This window comes from Carassius auratus, chromosome 1 (assembly GCF_003368295.1).
Source record: "Carassius auratus strain Wakin chromosome 1, ASM336829v1, whole genome shotgun sequence".
In the NCBI taxonomy this organism is placed as follows: domain Eukaryota; kingdom Metazoa; phylum Chordata; class Actinopteri; order Cypriniformes; family Cyprinidae; genus Carassius; species Carassius auratus.
The window spans coordinates 4,796,342-4,812,628 of NC_039243.1; the positions used below are offsets into that span (position 1 = coordinate 4,796,342).

Genomic DNA, 16,287 nt, shown 5'->3' on the forward strand with positions numbered 1-16,287 from the left:
TACAGCAACACAGAAGAGGAGCCTGATCTGGCAGATATTTTTCATTTTATATGATACTATGCCATGTGATACCGTATACAGAGGTATAGTCTGCACATATGACTCAACTTCCATCTGAAAAGTCTATCTACACTAAAGATTCAGTCATGGGGCACAGTGAGGACATTTAATGCATTGACACAAAACCTTATGGGCATGTCATACCTACATCACACCATCTCAAGGCACATGCAGAAGGAGGGGCTTGGGGGCTCAAGCACCTGACCTTTTTAAAAAATTATTTTAAAGTGCCCTTCTCAGACAAATAGCAGTGATACTGTGGTCAATAAAACAAAATGCTTTTGAATTTCAATTTACATGACAAAGCGTTCAAAATCATTAAAATGTCAGAAGATGTATGTTTATTTTTACATAGCCTATCTGTTAATATTGTTGCGTGTGTTACAGTCTATGGTTTTCCTTGCCTGACTGATATTCTACAGTCTGTTCGGAAATCTTCTTTCACAGAGGGGGTTGCTGGAATGAAAAAAAAAAAAAAAAAAAACGAAACAATATTTAAAACTTTTTTTCATCAATAATCAAAGCTAGTGTGTTGATTTCATTATTTTAGAATATTACATAATTCATCATTGCCCGCATGTCATGAGATGTGGAGCAGCCATTTTCCGTCCTTATTCATAAATCAATTGAAAATTACATTGACAGACAAGCTTACATTTGTGGAGCGATCTGGATCTGCGATTTGTTTCATTTTATAAATCAAATTGCATTGCTGAAAATGTCAATTGAAAAAAAAGAAGAAAATTCAGTATTGGATTCACTCATATATTTATCTATTGTACACTGCACTGTTCACTGTTTCGTGAAACTATCATAGTAAATGAAGCCCAAGTGCCACCTACAGCCCTATTATGTGACTTTGGGCCCTATTTTAACGATCTAAATGCAAAGTGTGAAGTGCACGGCACAGGTGCGCTCAGGGAGTGTCCGAATCCACTTTTGCTAGTTTAAAGACGGGAAAACGGTTGGCACGCCTGGCACATAGTCCTAGTGGGTTGTCCATATTCTCTTAATGAGTAATGGGTGTTTTTTGGGGGTAACGTGCAATAATCCAATCAGACCCTGCATTGCATTCAGAAGGACTCATCCCTGTCCCCTAATCCCTTCAAAGGGTTTACTCTTTGGAGTGAGAGTTTCAAAAGGGTTGAAGGTTGTAGGGGACTAAATAACTGTTGCCCTTCAGCATCATCATAACCTTCCCACATGGAGGCGCCGTGTGGAACCATGCAAAGAATCTGTGCAAAGGATGATGGGAGCCCAAAGTGTCCATCAGTTGTGCAATTGGATTTCCTTCTTTCAGAAGGGCCCTTTAAAGTGGGCAATTTAGAACACTTTGGTAAGGACTCTTCAATATGGCCGCCATGATTGTTTTCACTCTGAAGTGCCCTTCGGAAGGCGTTATGTCCTGTTTGGAACGCATCAAGAGTCTCATCTCCCATCCTCTTTAAAAGCCAACTGCGCTTGTATGAAGGATTTGCTATTTACATGGCCGCATGTAATTTTTTAAAAATGTTTGTGTGCTGCTGTGTATCCCTGTGTGTGTAATAATCACACTCTTTAAATAACAAAGGAAAAATATTGCGCCAGACTTTAGACCAGGTTTGAGTTGGACTGTGGTGAAGTCTATTTTCAGTTCCTCAAAATAGCATCACGCCAACAGTGCACGAACTAATTTTTAGACCAGCATGTCAATGAGTGCACAAATGGGAACAAAAGCATTTGCTATTTAAACAACATGGTGCAGGACGGGAAAATGAGAACTGCGTCGTGCTGAAACTATCAAAAACAATTTGTGCCGGGTGTATGATAGGGCCCACTATTGTATAACCATTTTTAATCATTTAAAATGTCTTATGCTCATCAAACCTTTATTTATTTTAACTAAAAGGATAATTAAATTGTACTCAATTAAAAATATACAAATAAATAAATTCTATCTTAAATATCTATACTTTAAAGGGAGACTCCACCCCAAAATGAAAATTATGTAATTAATCACATACCCCCACATCGTTCCAAGCCTATAAAAGCTTTGTTTGTCTTTGAAACACTATTTAAGATATTTTTGATAAAAGCCGGGAGGCCTGTGTCTGTCCAGTAGACTACCAAGTAAATAACAGTGTCACGCAGTGGGGTGCACAATCTGGAGGGGCGGGGGCGAAATAGTGTTTTGAGGGGGTGATTGTGCTGGGGGCTTTGGTGGGTGATGCTTGGGGGTGGGGGTGGGGGGGGGGGGTAGGGTATATTGGTTTGTTCGGGTGGGCAATATGGCAAAAATGTCAATGTTTTGCTCCGGATGTGCGTTCAGGGTGTGTGTGTTCACTGCTCTGTGTGTGTGCACTTCGGATGGGTTAAATGTAGAGCACGAATTCTGAGTATAGGTCACCATACTTGGCTGAATGTCACTTTTCACTTTTTTCACTTAAAAATTGTGTATGCATATAGATAATAGGCCTTGTGTTCAGTAAACAAAAAATATTTTGTTCTGATATTTTTTAGGTTAACATGACTATTTATGTTGTGACAATTTGTGATATTAAGTTATTTTAAGTTGGGTGGACTTTAGTCCCCGTTTGTTAAGTTGTTGTTAAAGGTCCTATGACATGAAAATGTCACTTTCTGAGGTTTTTTAAGATTAATATGAGTTCCCCTAGCCTGTATATGTTCCCCAAGTTTCTAGAAATTTGAATCGGTGTAAATCGAGATTTTGTTATCTTTCTCTGCCTTTGAGAAAAGGGAAGCTCAATCAGGCTGATCTTGAATCTCCTCGTTGTGACGTTGTAAGGAGAATTGTTACCTCCCCTTTCTCTGCTTTGCCCGCCCAAATATTTACATATAATCCAGTCACAATGTCAGCACAGGCGTTTCAAACAGACTTTTATGATATGGATTCGACAGCACCGGCACAGACAGTGAGTAACAGTGTTCATTAATGCCTGATCTGGGATCAGTGATTTCTGATGTGTAGCTAATCATTCAAGTTCACACAGACTTTCTTTCTAAATCGTTTAATACTGATGCATCAGTGAATCAAGCCAGTGACTAAACGATCAACTTCATGTTGTTTCTCTTAGTAGCATGAAACAAATCTGTTATTTAAATTGTGATTTAACTACATGCGATCAAAGAACGCTCACTTTTTTTCCGGAGCTGTTACACATCGCGAGTATATCCGCACACTTGCCCAAACTGCCGTTACAATGAATGACGCTGTTATGCTGCACAACAGAGCTCTTACTGTATTCATGTGTTTGCTGTTAGCTGTGGTGAAAGCATTTTGTGAGAGAAAACGTGTTGCAATAATGAGGAGATCACTACATCCACGCGATAAACAGACTCTGTCTACTCAATGCTCATCACTGCAGCCTTTCATGTGATGGGGAAAGATCGAAAAAATAATTATATGATCAACACTTCCACGATTCGTTAATCTCAACAGCTGTAATAGTACAAAAAAAAAAAAAATATATATATATATATATATATATATATATTTGAGAGGGGTTTCACATGTAATATGCATTCGAATGCAAATATGTCAGCCAATCACAACAGTTGTGGTTTACTCGGAGTCTCACAGCAGACACGCCCCTCCAAACAGAGCATTCAAGCCAGAGGGCTAATGTCAGGATATAAAAATGCTTTTTATTTCTATTTCTAAATTTTAAATGTAAAAATTATACTAACAATATAAATACACCTAAGGACACATTAAAAAGCATTTAAAGAAAGGGAAATAATCCATGTCATGGGACCTTTAAGTTTAGTTGATGCGACTTTTTTTTCTTTTTTCTTTTTTTACAGTGCAAGACAATTCTCAAATAATTATTATGATGACTTTTGTTCCACCCGCTTAATTGATAAAAGTATTTGCGCTGTACAATCTATTAAGACTGTGTCTGTTCCCCGAATAGTGAGGTCAAAATATACATTTAATGTAGGATCTAGAAAAAATCTTATTGTGATTAAATCAAAAACATGTAAAGTAAATGTAAAGTAAACAAAAACAAAAAGTTTGGGCTCATAAATATTAGATCACTCACACATATGCTACAGTAATCTTATGTTTTTAAACAATAGATGTGTGGATGTAAATATGTGTAATTGTAATGAAATCATGAGATCAGGTTTGAAAGAATGGTTTGAAAGAAGTGATGTTACAAGTGTGATCAGATTGGATTTTGTATTAAGATTTGTGAAGATATACACCTTACTTGCGAAAATAGCACCAAAGCGAAATTTTTTTTTTATATATTTGGATTTATGAGTATAACCATAAACTTATTTAATATTTTCTCTATGTGTTTAATAATAATGCAAAAAAATAATAATAAAAAAACGTGATTAGTGAAATAAAAGAATGATTTAATAAAAATGAGAATGATTAGTAATTGTCTCTAACTGGTCTGATTTAAGCCCACAAAACGTTTCTTTTTCAGTCTTTCAGTATTGCATTATTTGTGGATTATATATACGCATGATCATATCGTTAGATATATCGCCCAGCCCTATTGGTTCCCTAGACCTAACTCCAAAATGCAACCTTCCCCCCTTTTTTTTTATTTCTTTTAATTTCTTTTATTTTATTTTTATTTTATTTTTTTATAGCATTTTTTTTTTCAAAACATTGTATACAATAACATTGTTTGTTATTGTAATCCAAGTGCCTTCACTGTTTTTGTGTGAAAAAACTGAAAGCTTATTAATACTAAACTTTTTATTTAGGGCTGCACGATTAATCGCATGCGATTGTCATGCGTGTCTCATCAGTAAAGATGGTTCTGTGATTAGCGGTAAATGTCCATCAGCTGCTTTCAAATGGAGCCGCACCTAATATACAGAGCCGTAGATCGTTGACAAGCTACGCAATATCGCGTTCATAACCGCATGCGATTAATCTGCGATTATGAACGTGATATTGCACAGCTTGTCAGTGAATTACGGCTTCCCATCACACTAGATGTGGACTGACATTGCTCAGAAGTCAGATGTTGGTTGAAAGTGAAAACCCAACCTCTGTTTGGTGTCAAACTCTAGCGTAAATACTCCAAAAACACGACAATCTTCACTTATTATAAACAAGATTTATTTCTGTCATAAATGTAAAAAAGTCCTTATTGAGATTAACAGAGATGTTGATGGTTTATTGAAAATTATAGTTTAGTTTGATGTCACCATTATGCTGATCAGTACTTAGGAAGTATGAGTCTTTTCAGTGTTAGAGTTCATTTAGCTGCTGTAATTATACCTGTTACAGCAAAAACATTGAGAAAAAGATGTCATTCGATAATGTTGGTTACTGGCTGATATTAAAAATGTCTTAATGTAACAATCTGATCAACTGATATTACCAGGAGTCTGTTCTACGCTATTAATTTAATATTAGTGACTATAGCAGATGTGTTGCAATACACAGGGTCCTGACAATTTATCTTATTTTATTTTTATCTGATCTTTTTAAACTACATTGTTTTAGAATCACTTCAAACCATAGGATGCTTAGACATACAGAGACCTTAAGAATTAGTGTAAGAATCTCAACAATGGTGACATGCTTCATGCCGCAATGCATTCTGGGTGCTATGGATGAGTTTTGCATGATGTACCCAGAATACATTGCAGCATAAAGCATGTCACCATTGCTGAGATTCATACACTGAATCTTGATGTTTGTGTGACAATTTTTTTTTTACATTTTTGAAATTATCTGCTTTAAATTCAATTGGGTGTCAGGTTGTTGACCATTGAGTCACTTAAATAAATAATACTTAACTAACACCACACAGTAGCTTGGGTGAAAACAAGTAATCAGACATATCAATCATCAGCAAGCAAACAGCACCATTGAACCACATATTCGTTTGCTGTTTTAGCCACAATAAAGATGACAGCAGCTAAAAAACAACACCGTCAAGTCAAGTGTCAAATTGCACAACTAAAGCCAACACTTACCAGCATTATGGTGACATCAAACCAAGCTATTACTTTTAAACAGACATCAACATCCACATCTAAACATCCACTTAAATCTTAATTAGAATGTTATGGAATAATGTTCTAATAATGTTATTGATAAACATTTGTAGAATGTTTTTAGAGAACGTTATCCTATCTTTTGAGAGAACGTTCTGGGAACAAAAATAAAACTACCCGCTAAAAACATTGTTAGAACAATCCATGGGAATGTTCTTAGAACATTTTAGAACAAAGAAAATTCTAGCTGGGAAGTGCCGCTCCATTTGAAACCAGGTGGTGGACATTTACTGCTAATCACAGAACCGGCTTTACTGACAAAGACACGCATGACAATCGCATGCGATTAATCGTGCAGCCCTATTTTTATTAAACTTTTTAATGGGGATTTATTAACAAAGTTTGGGAAGAGCGCGATCAGATAATCCTCCAATTTGGCACAGGTGCATCTCGTTTAGCTAACCATCTTAACTAGCACAACAAGTGTATAAATATCCAGCCTTCCGACCTCCTGTCCTACGTTCTTCAGCATCCATCCTTCACCCCAACTCCTCATTTCTAATCTATTTATCTCAAATTAGAGATAGGGGGAGTTCTTTGGGTTCAGGCTTTGCTCCGGGCCCAGACCCCTGCTCAAGGACAGCACGCCAAAATATGCTTACTATTTGCTTTCAGATTAGATGTAAGGGTGAATTCGTGAATACTAGGTGTGTTACAAAACAAATCGAGTGAGGGAAGTCCTATCAATTATAAAACATTAGTATTTCATCATTGTGCATTGCAAGAATGACTCCAACGACAGATGTTACAAACACTCTTACTGATAACATTTATTGCCATTGTAAAAAAAACAGATACTTAGTTAGTGCCAAGAATCGAGGGTTTTGAAATATAGTTAAAGTTTTTTTTTAAACACAGAGGAGGAGCCTATTTAATATTTAACAGTGTTTGTTTTACATTGAACAACATCGCAACTCAATTGTTACTATTTTACTCTCCATATTTTACCTCACAAAGCATTTAGCTTTCAGAAAATCATTCAGGAAAACTGTTTTTACTTTCTTCAAGATTCTTCAAGTGAAGGCAAGATCATGTTTCTTTCTAATGTCAGTGTGATTTGATCATTATAAGTGAGGATGATGACCAGTCCTGTTTCTCTCTAGATGAAGGTGTTTGTTGTGGCTCTGCTCTCTGTTTTCACGGCGTCTGTTGTTCGTGGATTCAAACCATTCGACTGCTCTGATGTCTATAAATCAGGACAAACAGTCAGTGGGATTTACTCCATCTATCCAGCAGGAGACATTCCTGTCTGGGTTTACTGTGAGATGATCTCAGGTGGGAAAGATGAAGACAACGGAGCATGGACGGTATGAATGTGACTCTAGATCATCAAACACACTTCAGCACATTCATTATGAATCATATATTCTATATAAACCCATCACAGGTGTTTCAGAGGAGAATGGATGGCAGTGTGAATTTCTATCGGCCGTGGGATCAGTACAAGAGAGGATTTGGGAATGAGGAGGGAGAATACTGGCTGGGTAAGATCTCACAGTGTGTGTGTGTGTGTGTGTGTGTGTGTGTGTGGATGTTCATGTCCAGTGTTTGGTTGAACGTGTTCTCCATGTGTGTGTGTGATCAGGGCTGGAGAACATGTACCAGCTGACACGTAAGAACAAGTACATGCTGAGAGTGGATCTGGAGGACTTTGAAGGAAGAAAAGGTTTTGCTCTGTACTCGTCCTTCTCTGTGGGTCCTGAAGCTGATGGATATAAACTGCAAGTTTCAGGATTCAAAGATGGAGGAGCAGGTAGGACACTTTTTTGATGTCTGCATTATCATCTGCAAGATGTATAAGAGACTCTACTCAAATGCAGTACGTCTATAGGATGTTTCCTATCAGATGTCAAAAGTTTATGATGTAGAATGCATGCAAAACTGACATCTTAAAGATGTCTGTCAGATGTTTGAATACAGCAGATGCTTTACAGATTAATAAATCTTTAAGAGACATCTTGGAGATCGGCCAAACCAACAATGATCAGGGCCGATTATATCCTGTCAGATAAACGTCATCAGACTGCAACTCATACTGTGTTTCCCGCATCAGCCCAATCTCACTGTAACACAGGTTTTTAACAATACGGTTTCTCTTAAACCCTATGCATCACCCATAGTTCAAGAACCATGTGTTTTTCTACACTAAACATAGTTAACCATGGTATTTGTAGTAAAACGGTGGTAATACAAATTTTAACCAAAACGAATGTTAAAATATATATATATATTGTACTCACTCATGTGTACTCATGTGTTAGATGTCAATGTTAAAAAAGATGTTAAAATGTCCTCAATGATGCTCTTCCTTTCTTCAGGTGACTCTTTGTCCTACCATACCGGACAGAAGTTCTCCACCTTTGACAGGGACCAAGACTCCATTAGTTTTAACTGTGCCAAAGTGCATCTCGGGGCATTTTGGTACAATATGTGTCATGGTGCAAACCCCAACGGTGTGTATTTATGGGGAGAAGATCCCACCATTTTTGCCATTGGAAATGTGTGGTACACCTGGAAGACCAATTTTGCTGTTGGCTTGAAATTCATCAGCATGAAGATCAGACGTGTGTCATAGAAACATCAATGTTTTCGGGAGCAAACATTCAATGTTATTTTCACTATATTACAAATGTGAAGGTTTAACATTTTATTTTTTGAATCTGCTTCTGGTCTTTTGATTATCTGGTATGTTAATTAACTTCCAATAAACTCTCCTGCATTGCAAGCATTATTTATTTTTGTACATTGTGTCAGTTGGGGTGTTCTCATGAAAAATCAATCATTTTATGAACATTAAGTCAAACAAATTGTTAAATAAATAAGATACAATTTTAAAAGAAGTCAAATACATTAGACAAATCAGTAGAGTGAAATTAATGAAACTAAATCATTACTCCCATCAACCCCCAAGACTTCATATCCAACAGTGCTGACTTTATAACTGTAACATGGAATCTGTAGTGAATGACTCTGCATTTCAAACCCAGAAATGCAAGATAGGTCAAAATGAACTCTTCTCCTCCTAAACTGTAAAAAGTGATTCTCTATATTTATTCAATAAAATTGTGCCAAATATTTACAAGCAATATTATTAATTAGATTTAACACATTTTAATTAATTATAATTAACCATTCAAAATGAGTAGAATAACATGAAAAAATTAAGTAAAATTTACACAAAAATATTGATTTCATTGCACTGTAAAACCCGACAAGTTAACTTAACTCAAATCGTTGAGTAAACCGATTGCCTTGACTGTAATACCCGACAAGTAAACTTAACTCAAACGGTTTGAGTAAACAGATATCCTTAAGTTATGTTAACTCAAACCGTTTGAGGAAACCGATTGCCTTAAACCATTTAAGTTGAAAAAACTAACAGTTATGAGTACTCTGAACTTAATTCAGTTGAGTTCACTGAAAGAAGATATACATTGCAATTAAGTAATTAAGTGATTAATTTAGCTTTAGTGATGAACACCTGCTGTTAACAAACATAATTACTGAAGAAAAGAGAGAAAGGAACAACAGCTGACTTCAGACACAGCCTCACTCAAACCTGACAAGTTATGTTAACTCAAACCATTTGAGGAAACTGATTGCCTTAAACCATTTAAGTTGAAAAAACTAACAGTTACGAGTACTCTGAACTTAATTCAGTTGAGTTAATTGAAAGAAGATATATATTGCAATTAAGTGATTAAGCGATTAACTAAGTGCTGATTGTGAATTAGTGATGAACAGCTGCTGTTAACAAACAGAATCACTGAAGAAAAGAGAAACACAAGAACTACTACAACTGACTTCAGACACAGACTTAGATGAAATCAACTGAAATAAAATACATGAAATCTCTCAAGATCTGATTAAACAACCCACAAACAGCATCAGCAGCTCCACTTATTAATAACCAGACTGACTTTATTTCTGTCAGACGTCTACAGAAGATCTTATTGAGAATGAACTAAGGTTTAGATGTTGATTTATTGTTTCATTTGAAGTAACCATGTTAGAGATCAGTGTTTGCTTTAGTTGGGCTCTTGACCCTTGTCTTCTGTCTTAGTCTTTTCTCTGGCTGTTATAACCGTGTGTTTCTAAAACACATTTGTTGTAACTCAAAAGCCCAGAAGAAATGCCATCAGGTGTTAACCTGTACCTAGGTGTAGGTTGTTATACTTTATATTGGTGATGATAATTATTCATTATTATTCACAAATACTGATCTGTACAGAGTCTAATCTCTGAGGAAACAAATGTGTAATTAGTAGAAGTGGATCTAATACAAGTGACACTAAGAGTCTGTGATAATCAGTTAATATAAAAATGGCTTCATAAACATTTTGTACACATACATTTGTATTACATCCCAGTAGTTGGTCAAACACAGACATCAATAATCAGAATATGAACCTCAACAATGGTGACAAAAAAAACATGCTGCAATGCATGCTGGGTACTATTGTAGTACAAAACTCATCCATGGCTCCCAGCATGCTCTGCAGCATTTTTTTTTTTTTTTATGGTCACCATTGTTGAGGTTCATATGCTGATTATTGATGTCTTTGTGTGACTGTTTGACAGCGTGGAAGACCACACTGTTTGGAAAGTCATTGTATTAACTGATTATTACAGAACCACTGGCTCTAAGAATCACTTTTACTATAACCAATCAAATTACACAACACCTATTTCATCAGAGATTAGACTCCTAGCAGTTCAATAATTGATGATTATCATCACCGATATAAAGTACAACAACCTACACCTAGGTACAGGTTAACACCTGATGGCTTTTCTTCTGGGCTTTTGAGTTACAACAGATGTGTTTCAGAAACACACGGTTATAACAGCCAGAGAAAAGACTAAGACAGCAATCAAGGGTCAAGAGCCCAACTAAAGCAGACACTGATCTCTAACATGGTTACTTCAAATGAAACAATAAATCAACATCTAAACCTTAGTTCATTCTCAATAAGATCTTCTGTAGACGTCTGACAGAAATAAAGTCAGTCTGGTTATTAATAAGTGGAGCTGGTGATGCTGTTTGTGGGTTGTTTAATCAGATCTTGAGAGATTTCATGTATTTTATTTCAGTTGATTTCATCTAAGGCTGTGTCTGAAGTCAGTTGTAGTAGTTCTTGTGTTTCTCTTTTCTTCAGTGATTCTGTTTGTTAGCAGCAGCTGTTCATCACTAATTCACAATCAGCACTTAGTTAATCACTTAATTACTTGAATGCAAAGTTTTAAAACTTACATGGTTTAAATCAAGGCAATCTGTTTACTCAAACGGTTTGAGTTAAGTTAACTTGTCGGGTTTTACAGTGTGGATAAAAAAAACAAAACAAAAAAAACCCACTATGCTAAAGAATTGTATGTTATGCATGCAATAATTCTGTATTGGGGGCATTACAACCTTTTGAACATGATGCCTTTATCATATCTATGTAAGCAACAAAAATGTGAATTTGTAAAAAGGCTGATATCATGTGCATGCATATAATGTTTTCGAAGGGTGTTTCATGTTCGCCAACTACTGGCCGGGCATTCATAACATAGTATTCTTTAGCATACACTGTAAAAAGTGTTTCCCTATATTTATTCAGTAAAATTGTGTCAAAATTTTTCAAGCAATATTATTAATTAAATTTAACACATTTTAATTAAGTAGAAATAATCATAAAAAATGAGTAGAATAACATGAAAAAATTAAGTAAAATTTACATAAAAATATTGATTTCATTGGAGAAAAAACAAACAGATAAAAAAACACTATGCTAAAGAATACTATGTTATGCATGCCAGGCCAGTAGTTGGCGATCATGAAACATTATATGCATGCACATGACATCAGCCTTTTTACAAGAGGCTGTGTCTTAAGGCCCCCCAAACAGAGTTATTGAAGACACCTAAAGTTCACAAACAGAATCAAAGGGTGAATTGTTGGTTACCATTACAGTGGTCAGTGTTTGCTTTTGTTGTGTTCTTGACCCTTGATATTTTAATGTTACATTTTGCATTGCTGTTGTAACTCAGTTATAACAGCTAGACAAACTAAGAATAAAGATGATCAGGTAGTGTTGGTCACGCTACTACACAATCTTTGTTCTTCCTGAATATCTGAACTCATTCAGAGTCTGATCTCTGAGACAAGCTAACATTCATTATGGCAGCCCTGTGATTCAGCAAAAAAAGAGGAATTCTCAGTGTAAACCAGAGTTTGAGATTTCTGTTTAAAACAGAGAAAGGGGCACTTTCTTTGGACACACAGTCACATCAAGAACCAGCGTATGAATCTCAAGAATGGTGACAAACAGCATATTCAGACGAACTGTAAGAATCACAAAACAAGCTACTATAGAATTGTTGCTCATTATTTATTCATGCCGCAAAGCATGATGGGAGCCATAAAATGAGTTTTGATTGGTGGCACCCAGAATGCAGTGCAACATGCTTTTTGATGGTCACCATTGTTGAGGTTCTCAGGCTGATTCTTGATGTCTGTGTGTCTAAATGAAAACACTTCTCTTTTTTAACAAGGTTTTGATCAGAGGTGCTTCTAAGAATTTCTCTGATAACGCTGAAAACACCAGAGCTTATATTGTTCAATCACAGGACACACGTTATTGATAAGTCACACCCAACTCAGACCAAATGATGATGTAAAAACAAATAACACCACCTGGTCGCATTTCCTTGTTGGCTTATCTAGCTGCTGTAGCACAACTAGCAACCAAAAAAAATCTGTTTAAAATCTTAAGGGTCAAGAGTCCAACTAAAGCAAACACTGACCACTACAATGGTAAGCAAATTATTATTATTATTTTTTTCATTCAGTGATTCGGTTTGTGAACTTTAGGTGTCTTCAATAACTGTTTTGGGGGCATTACAACCTTTTGAACATGATGCCTTTATCATATCTATGTAAGCAACACAAATGTGAATTTGTAAAAAGGCTGATGTCATGTGCATGCATATAATGTTTCATGATCGCCAACTACTGGCCTGGCATGCATACACTGTAAAAAGTGTTTCCCTATATTTATTCAGTAAAATTGTGTCAAAATTTTACAAGCAATATTATTAATTAAATTTAAAACATTTTAATTAAGTAGAAATAATCATTAAGTAGAATAACATGAAAAAATTAAGTAAAATTTACATTAAAATATTGATTTCATTGGAAAAAAAAACAAACAAACAAAAAACACTATGCTAAAGAATACTATGTTATGCATGCCAGGCCAGTAGTTGGCGATCATGAAACATTATATGCATGCACATGACATCAGCCTTTTTACAAATTAACATTTTTGTTGCTTACATAGATATGATACAGGCATCATGTTCCAAAGGTTGTAAAGCCCCCAAAACAGTTATTGAAGACACCTAAAGTTCACGAACCGAATCACTGAATGAAAAAAATAATAATAATTTGCTTACCATTGTAGTGGTCAGTGTTTGCTTTAGTTGGACTCTTGACCCTTAAAATTTTAAACAGATTTTCGTCAGTTGCTAGTTGTGATACAGCAGCTAGATAAACCATGAAGGAAATGTGACCAGGTGGTGTTATTTGTTTTTACATCATCATTTGGTCTGAGTTGGGTGTGTCTTATCAATAACATATGTCCTGTGATTGAACAATGTAAGCTCTGGTGTTTTCAACATTATCAGAGAAATTCTTAGAATCACATCTGATCAAGACCTTATTAAAAAAGAAAGGCGTTTTCATTTAGACACACAGCCATCAAGAATCAGCCTGAGAACCTCAACAATGGTGACCATCAAAAAGCATGTTGCACTGCATTCTGGGTGCCACCAATCAAAACTCATTTTATGGCTCCCATCATGCTTTGCGGCATGAATAAATAATGAGCAACAATTCTATAGTAGCTTGTTTTGTGATTCTTACAGTTCGTCTGAATATGCTGTGTGTCACCATTCTTGAGATTCATACGCTGGTTCTTGATGTGACTGTGTGTCAAAAGAAAGTTCCCCTTTCTCTGTTTTAAACAGAATTCTCAAACTCCGGTTTACACTGAAAATTTCACTATTTTTTTTTTTTTTCTTTTTTTGCTGAATCACAGGGCTGCCATAATGAATGTTATCTTGTCTCAGAGACCCGACTGTGAATGAGTTCAGATATTCAGGAAGAACAAAGATGATGTAATAGCATGACCAACACTACCTGATCATCTTTATTCTTAGTTTCTCTAGCTGTTATAACTGAGTTACAACAGCAATGCAAAACGTAATATTAAAACATCAAGGGTCAAGAACACAACTAAAGCAAACACTGACCACTCTAATGGTAACCAATAATTTACCCTTTGATTCTGTTTGGGAACTTTAGGTGTCTTCAATAACTCTGTTTTGGGGGCCTTAAGACACAGCCTTTTGAACATGATGCCTTTATCATATCTATGTAAGCAACAAAAATGTGAATTTGTAAAAAGGCTGATGTCATGTGCATGCATATAATGTTTCATGATCGCCAACTACTGGCCTGGCATGCATAACATAGTATTCTTTAGCATAGTGTTTTTTTGTTTGTTTGTTTTTTGTCCAATGAAATCAATATTTTTATGTAAATTTTACTTAATTTTTTCATGTTATTCTACTCATTTTTAATGATTATTTCTACTTAATTAAAATGTGTTAAATTTAATTAATAATATTGCTTGTAAATTTTTGACAATTTTACTGAATAAATATAGGGAAACAGTTTTTACAGTGTAACATAGTATTCTTTAGCATAGTGTTTTTTTGTTTGTTTGTTTTTTGTCCAATTAAATCAATATTTTTATGTAAATTTTACTTAATTTTTTCATGTTATTCTACTCATTTTTAATTATTATTTCTACTTAATTAAAATGTTTTAAATTTAATTAATAATATTGCTTGTAAAATTTTGACACAATTTTACTGAATAAATATAGGGAAACACTTTTTACAGTGTAGTGTTTTTTTGTTTGTTTGATTTTTGTCCAATGAAATCAATATTTTTAAGTAAATTTTACTTAATTTTTTCATGTTATTCTACTCATTTTTAATGATTATTTCTACTTAATTAAAATGTGTTAAATTTAATTAATAATATTGCTTGTAAATTTTTGACACAATTTTACTGAATAAATATAGGGAAACACTTTTTACAGTGTAGTTTTTTTTTTTTTTTTGGTCCAATGAAATCAATATTTTTGTGTAATTTTTACTTAATTTTCTCATGTTATTCTACTAATTTTGAATGATTATTTCTACTTAATTAAAATGTATTAAATAGAATTAATAATATTGCTTGTAAATTTTTGACACAATTTTATTGTATAAATATAGAGAATAACTTTTTACAGTGCAGACTGGTCATGGCGGAGGTGTTGCAACAATATATAGTGATATTCTCAATGTTACCCAGAAAACAAGATACAGGTTTAACTCATTCAAAATACTTCTGCTTAATGTTACACTGTCAGACATGCAAAAGAAATCTAATGTATCTCTTGCTCTGGCTACACTGTAAAAAATGATTCACTTTATTTACTCAATAAATTTGTTTAAAATGTTACATTCAATATTATTAATTACATTTAACACTTCATAATTAATTATAAATAATCAAATTAGATGGTTACAAGCAACCATTCAAAATGAGTAGAATAACATGAAAAAAATTAAGTAAAATATTCACAAAAATATTGATTTTATTGAAAACAAACAAACAAAAAACACTATGCTAAAGAATACTATGTTATACATGCCAGGCCAGTAGTTGGCGATCATGAAACACTATACATGTTCACATTTTTGTTGCTTACATAGATATAATACAGGCATCATGTTCAGAAGTGTGTGTCTTCAGTCCCCCAAAACAGAGTTATTGAAGACACCTAAGGTTCACAAACAGAATCACTGAAGGAAAAAAAGGGTACATTTATAGGGTTACCATTATAGTGGTCAGTGTTTGCTTTAGTAGGGCTCTTGACCCTTGACTTTTTAATGTTACATTTTGTATGGCTGTTGTAACTGAATTATAACAGCTGGACTTGCTAAGAGTATTGTGGTGGTCCTGGTTATAATTTAGCATAATCTTTGTTTGGCCTGAGTGTTATAAATTGAGCCTGTTCTCGGAGACAAATTGACATTCATTAAAGCAACACCTGTAATTCTACAATAGAAGACCTGGATTTTTATGTGAAA

The 16,287-nt window shown here is 34.6% G+C and overlaps 2 protein-coding genes across 3 annotated transcripts in view; both read left to right on the top strand.

Annotated features, from left to right (window-relative positions):
* LOC113108681 (microfibril-associated glycoprotein 4-like) overlaps nt 1-8,805 on the top strand; it is a 15,397-nt gene extending 6,592 nt beyond the window's left edge. The window contains exons 3-6 of the mRNA XM_026271960.1: nt 7,197-7,400; nt 7,481-7,577; nt 7,679-7,846; nt 8,412-8,805. Coding sequence (XP_026127745.1) covers nt 7,197-7,400; nt 7,481-7,577; nt 7,679-7,846; nt 8,412-8,668 — 726 coding nt within the window. The 3' untranslated portion in view covers nt 8,669-8,805. The remainder of the gene's footprint in view (nt 1-7,196; nt 7,401-7,480; nt 7,578-7,678; nt 7,847-8,411) is intronic.
* LOC113039050 (zinc finger protein 501-like) overlaps nt 1-16,287 on the top strand; it is an 847,435-nt gene that overhangs the window by 546,292 nt on the left and 284,856 nt on the right. The window lies entirely within an intron of this gene.